This window comes from Sesamum indicum, linkage group LG6 (assembly GCF_026168435.1).
Source record: "Sesamum indicum cultivar Baizhima isolate 11 linkage group LG6, ASM2616843v1, whole genome shotgun sequence".
NCBI classification, from domain to species: Eukaryota; Viridiplantae; Streptophyta; class Magnoliopsida; order Lamiales; family Pedaliaceae; genus Sesamum; species Sesamum indicum.
In genome coordinates, this window is record NC_142662.1 from 16,405,059 (window position 1) to 16,412,015 (window position 6,957).

Genomic DNA, 6,957 nt, shown 5'->3' on the forward strand with positions numbered 1-6,957 from the left:
TCTGATTGATAATGACATTGGCATGCAATTCAAAATGATTGCAATTGAAGAGCTCGAGGCTCCCTCTTTAATGGGATGCATTTTCAAAATAAAATCGTACCATGGGGTACTGATCGCTTTATATAGCACATCATTTGGGACTATTTCTTGGAACGTGACCACGTACCCGTTTAAGAGCCCTAGTTTGGAGCTAATGATGCTGGCACACACTCTAAATTAGACGCACATGATTATTTCAATGACTTTTGTAAAATTCGGTCATAAAAAGCCTAAAATTATGAAATATCAAAAAATGATAAGACTCTTTTGTAATTTTAAAAACATTAAATAATAAAGTATCAAAATTACATAATCAAAAATATATTTAAGTGTACACGATGCAACACGGTGGTTGCCTCGCCACAGTTTAGCTGCTCTACTGTATGCCTTTATCCCATTGTAAGTACGGCCACTACGTCCTCATTCCATTATTGCAAATTGCCAAATATTGTGCTGAATAACTCAGTTGGCGAAGGTGAAAGTCGATGAGATTATGGGTTTGAATTTCATCTTATACATAGGATATTTTGTCTATTGCATAGCATGTGTGTTGTTTTTATTAGTTTATCGCTCTTACTTCAAAAAAAAAGTATAATATTATTTTTGTTGGGTTAATTATACTTAAGCCCATTGCATAAATGTAAATTACATGTTTTTTTCCTAAGTAAATTTAAAATTATATTTATATCATTTTTGAAAATACTCCATTTGTCAACCCAAATAGAATTGGTGAAATACCCATTTTACCCTTCATTTATTTTTTTTAAATAACAAACAAAAAATTTCACTAGTAAAAAAGTTACTATTGCCTATATTTTTAGTTGCTATAGATTAAAAGTTTTGGTAAAATAACTAGTATTTATTACGATTAAATAATAAAATCGATGTTAAAATTTAACTTACCCTCTATGAATATGTCACGATTATGAACCATAGCAAATATTTTTGCAATGACTTTAAGCCGTGACAAATATTTTAGTCACACTCGCAAATATCACAGCGAATAATTATTGTATGGTCATGATGAATGACTATTTATTACTGTTACTTTTTTTTAATCATGATAATTAGCAATAGTTAAATGTTATATTTTTTTTTGTGTGTTTAAAATGGTCATATGTCTCTAGATGTACTTGTAATGTTTATATTTTTTGAGAGATGAATTTATCATATTTCTATTAGATTAGTTACATTTTGTCATTTAAATTATGATCATTTTTATACTTTAGCATCTAAATAATTTTTTTTTGTGTGTGTCAACTTACCATTTCAACTTTATAAAATTTTGTACCTTTTCATTTAGAACTGTTTTTCAACCAAATTTTTTGACGAAAAAATATCACGTACAGTGAACATGTAATAGTTAAATGTATGTGATCTGATATTTTTACATATGCACAATATGTGATGTTTTTCCAACAGAAAAATCGATAAAAATATTCTCATATGGCAAAGTGCAAATTTTACAAAATTGAGATGATAATTGACACAAAAAAAAATCAATCATAAAATGTAAAAACAGACATAATTTAGACGATAAAATATAAAGAAAATCTTACATATCTAAACAAAAAACTATTCCTAATACCAATGGTAAAATAGTCCTAAACACGTGTTCCTAAATAAGATTGACCGTTCCTATTACTAATACTAAAACACTTCTAAACGTGTGTTCTTAAATAAGATTGACATTTCCTAAAACCGTTACAGGAGACTGTTTCAAACAAAAAACTGACGTGCTTAATACTATTTAAAAAATTGACCACCAAGAATTATGATGATCATTCCTAAATTATCACCAATATAAATACATATAGTTCCAAAAGTCAGGTTTGAGTATTACAAAGACCGCCAAAAAATAACTCAAAATAAATTACATAACCATTCTAAATGTTTTCAATGCATTCCAATTAAAAAAATCAAAATTTTATATTCAAATATAATATTAGGAACGACCACCATCAATATATTACAGTGACCGTGCCAAATTGGAATGATCCTTCACCAACCGTTGTAAATTTAGTAACACCTTCTGCAGTGACGGTTCGTTAACCATTCCAAAATTCGATCCAAAATAATTTCTTCAATTTCGAACTATGCCAAATGATAAAAAAATCGTTCTTAAAATCGTCCTAAATCCCATATTTTTTTGTAGCGTCTATTTCTCTTTTTCTTTTCTCATTCTTTTTTTCAATAATTTCTAATAAATTTCTTCTATTTTTTTAATATTTTTGTTTATCCAATTAAAATAATAAGTAGTTTTTAAAATTTAAAATTAAATATGCACAAACATCTGAACAATTATCTAATGATAAATTTTATATGGCAGTTACCTACTACAGGGATTAGTTTGAAGTGAGTTCAAAAGATATGGACTATTTTAAAATTAAATTTAAATATAATATTAAGAATGGTTACCATCAACATGCTACAGTGATACGCCAAATTGGAATGATCCTGCACCAATCGTTTCTAAATATTACTAACGTCCCATCCGAAATAATTTCTTCAATTTTAAACTATGCACAATGACAAAAAATAAAGAAAACTCAAATATTAAACTAAATATTAGTAGACTATTAAAATCAAAAAAATATTAATAATTTTTTAAATAATAGAGAATATTTATAATTATAATTTTAAGAGAGATCGATGTGATTTACCGTATCAATATACGACAGGAATGGGATAAAAGATCTTTTATTTTAAAAACAAGGTCGAAATTGTTACAAACTAGAAAGTTTTATTTGGGGGCAGACAAATATACTGGCAGTTCATTTTCAAAATAAACTTGATTATCAGATACATTCGAAATAAAAGCAAGTACAGCCAAACACGCCCTTAATCTACTTTCTTTCCTTTTCCATAAACCTTACACTAAAATATGAGTAAAGTTCAGACGACTCAGACAGTAGTTCAGATCCCATGCACGCAAAAGCAATTATGTCTTCTAGTGGCAGAAAATGACTTTGAGCTCACGTGGCGCAGAGCACTCATGCATGAGCGACGGGCTATCGTGCGCGTAAGTGAAGGTCGCCGGACAAGCGTGCTTGAAGAACTCCGAGTAGCTCGACGCCCTGCAGGTCTGCGGGCTGTTGTAATGGTTCCTGCAGCAGAGCTCATCCGTCCCGAAGGCCGCGCAGCCGCTCTTGCACCCGACAACCGCCCCATGCGGCGGTCCTCTCACCTGCAGCGCGTGCGGACACGTCGACAGCAAATCTGCCCGGCAACCTACCACGGGGCACTGCCCCTTCCCCTCGTGTGGCGTCACGGTCATCGGGAGGTTGAACCCGTCGACTAGACTGACGCCGTAAGAGGAGAAGTCGGCGTGGCCGTGGTGGAGGGAGAACTGGGCTAGGGTTGCCGGGGCTGCACCGCCGTGGCCGTCGCACTCGAGACGGCCACCGCAGTCTCCGGTGGCGCAGGAGAAGCGGCCGTGAGCGTAACTGCAGCCCGTACGGGCCCAGAAGCGGCCGGACCAGTGGCCGGAGGGGGCGGGGAAGGAGCGGTGGGTGAGGGTGGACAGAGCGAAGCCACCGCGCTCGAGGGCCGGGTGGCCAGCGTTAGGCTGAATGGCGGGCCAAATGGTGAAGGGGCAGTTGTTGACGACGGTGAGAATGAGGCCCGGGGGAGTAGCGGTGGCTAGGGTGCACAGGATAAGGAGAAGGGAGAGTGTGAAAAGGGGAGCGGCCATTGATAGTCAGTCAGGTGAAGAAGGGTTAGAGAGTTTGGAGTTGTGTGTGTGTATATATAGAGGAGTGACTGTGTAAGAGAGCATCTTTTGTCCTTACTTTCGGTTCTCTCTCTTTCTTTCTCCAACAGCAATAAAATGAAATATTAGTAGTAAAATATTAAGTGATAAATTTAAGTAGGCATGATTACACTCTTCTTCGTCAGGTTTGATATAATTATATCTAAATTTTTTATAATTTATAAAATTATATTTAATACTTATGAAATTTATTTCTATCTAACAAATAAGTCTTTCGTTAGTCAAAATTAATTGAAATTGTTAATATTTATAAAGAAAGGTAAATAAAACTTGATATTTACTCTCGATTGTATTATTAATTTATCGTAAGTCAAATAATTTTTTTGATTAGACTACCTTTATAACGGTGAAAATATACCATTTTATATGCATTAACGCTCAAAAATGTATGAGGGTAATTTGGTTATAAAAAACATTATTTAATCTACAATAAATCAAGAAAAAGTCAATTGAGGTAGATATAAATTTTTTTTTATTTTTTTATTAATATTAACAAATTTGGTGAATTTTGACTAATAGAGGGACTAATTTGTTTGATCGAAGCAAACCTCAAGGATGCTATGTCTAAATCTCAGGGAACGGTGTGTAATTATCCCAATTTAAAATTATCACTATATATATCACTAGAAAAAAAAAATAACTATTAACTACAATTTTAATAGTTATGGACTAAAAACTGTGGTAAATCAGTTTTGTTGACTACGATTAAGAAAAAATTATTTTCCATGGCTTTTAACCATGTCAAATATTTTAACCACCCTCACAGATACCACGGCCAACAACCGTTGCATGATCGTGGGCAATGACTATTTGCTACAATTTTTTTATTTTTAACCATGACAATTAGTCAAGGTTAAATTACTATTTTTTTGATAGTATATATATATTACTTGTTCCTGTGTAAACAGTTCAATAGTTCAAATACAAAACTTTTATATGTGAGATGTCGTGTTCGAACATTAGTTGTGTGCGTAGTTAAAAAAAAAAATAGAAGAATAATTATTGCATATAATTTTAAAAAATTTATTAGCAGTCTGTATTTTATAAATTATTATTATTAATAATTAATGATACATATATAGTCACAACTTATTTTATATTTTTTTTGTTTAGTAACTTTTACATAGCAATTATCATTATTAAATTTATGAAAATCAACGTAACAAAATAAAACTTCTGTGTTTACTACTTTTAATTAGTGACAATAATATTGTTAATATCATTACTTTAATTTTTGTTCCAATTTTATCTTTTGTTGAAGTGTAATGCGCTATCATGATCTCTATGTTCCGTAGTTCCCAATTTGTCTATATATAAATAAAAACATGTAAAAAAAAAAAATAGGAAAGTTGTGTTTCTATAGTTATAAATTAGGGATACGTACACCACCTCCCCTGAAGTTTGGTACAATTACACGTAAATTTTTTGTAGTTTGGAAAATTACATTTATCATTCCTGACATTTATTTTCATCTAACAAATAAGTTCCCATTTGGTCAAAACTCGCTGAATTGCTGATATTAACCAAAAAAAGAAGACAGAAAAAAAATCTATGTTTACCTCCAATTGACTTATTACAGGTCAAATAAATTTTTTTATGGCAAAATTACTCTCATACGTCTTTAGGTGTTATTGCATGTGAGGATGTAATTCGCCATTATAAGGATATTTCAGTCCAAAAAAATTATTTGACCTACAATAAGTCAGTAAAAAGTCAGTCGATGGTAAATCTCAATTTTCATTCACTTTTTTTTGTTAATATCAGCAAATTCAGTGAACTTTGACTAATGGTGGGACTTATTTGTTAGATTGAAGCAAACTCCAGTGGTATTAAATATAATTTTCCAAACCACAGAAATTCTACATGTAATTACCCCAAACCTCAGGAAAGGAGAGTGTAATTATCCTTATAAATTATTATCTTTAAGGGTTAAATATGTACACTTTGCCTCTTAATTATCCTTAAGTAGCATTTCTTTTCTTAAACTAATAAATATATTACTTAATCACTCCCATGCTACTAAATGTTTAGACAACATTGCCCTTATATTATATATATATTTATAATTCAAAAAATTTCTTTTCTTAAAATTAAATTAAAAAATTTTTAATTGGAAAAAATATTTTATTACAATAAATTAAAAAAATTTAAACATATACATTGTCAATTTCTTTTCAAAAGTATATAAGAGCTATTGGGATATTTATTAACTTATTACTTTACTTTTCGAAAGTGATTTTACATAAAAGTCTTTTGTGTATTTATTATACTCATTTATAACTTAAATTTTAAGTACGAAAAATATAATATAAAATTAAACTATTTACCTAACTAAATATATTTTATTTTGTTGTAATTAAAATACTTTTCCAATTAAGAAAATTTAAATTGAATTTAAAATACAAAATATTAAGAAAAGAAACACTTTGAACTATAAATATTTAATTACAAGGGATTACGTGTTACATTTATTAATTTAAAAAAATAAAAAATATTATTTTAAGAATAATTTAGGGGGACAGAGTGTATTCGATCTTATCTTTAATTATGATATATATATATATATATATATATATAAATAAATATGTACCACTTTCAGCTTTTGAGCTCTTTATTTAATTTTGAATATTTCTATGAACAAGTTCACTTGTATTTTATTTTATAAAAAAAAAATAGAAATAATAATGGAGAAGTGAGGAGTCATGAGTAATATGTGAGATGAGTAGAGTTTACCTGTTTCGGTAGGGCTCCATTGTGCTCTGCATTGCTTCCCATTCCATGTGCTTCGGCTATCAGAAACTTTTAACCGTTGTGCCATCTCAGTTGCGTGATCACAAAATTGTATGTATTATTTGCAAATGCCACCCCTAGTTCTTGAAATTTGACATTTACTCTCCATACGGAAAAATACAAGCAATCCTATTATGATATTCAAATGAGCAAATTACCCCTTTATAAAAAAATAAATAGTTATTTACCTTTTTGTATTTTTTAAGATAGAATAATTTACTTTCCCTATAATTTTTAAAATGAAGCAATTTACCTCCCTGTATAAAGAGGTAAATTGCTCATTTTAAAAAGTATAGGAGGGTGATATGCTCATTTTCAATATCACGGGGAGTAAATTGTTCTTCATCCTATGTAAG

General features: G+C 30.6%; 1 protein-coding gene across 1 annotated transcript; it reads right to left on the minus strand.

Moving 5' to 3' along the window:
- Positions 1-2,723: 2,723 nt before the first annotated feature.
- LOC105164367 (Pathogenesis-related thaumatin superfamily protein) lies at positions 2,724-3,780 on the minus strand. Its single transcript, XM_011083005.3, has one exon. It carries the CDS (start codon positions 3,731-3,733, stop codon positions 2,990-2,992), a length of 744 nt encoding a protein of 247 aa, XP_011081307.2. The 5' UTR covers positions 3,734-3,780; the 3' UTR covers positions 2,724-2,989.
- Between the last annotated feature and the right edge of the window lie 3,177 nt (positions 3,781-6,957).

Coding starts and splice junctions, on each gene's coding strand:
- LOC105164367 (XM_011083005.3), bottom strand. CDS start 3,733: ATGGCCGCTCCCCTTTTCACACTCTCCCTTCTCCTTATCCTGTGCACC.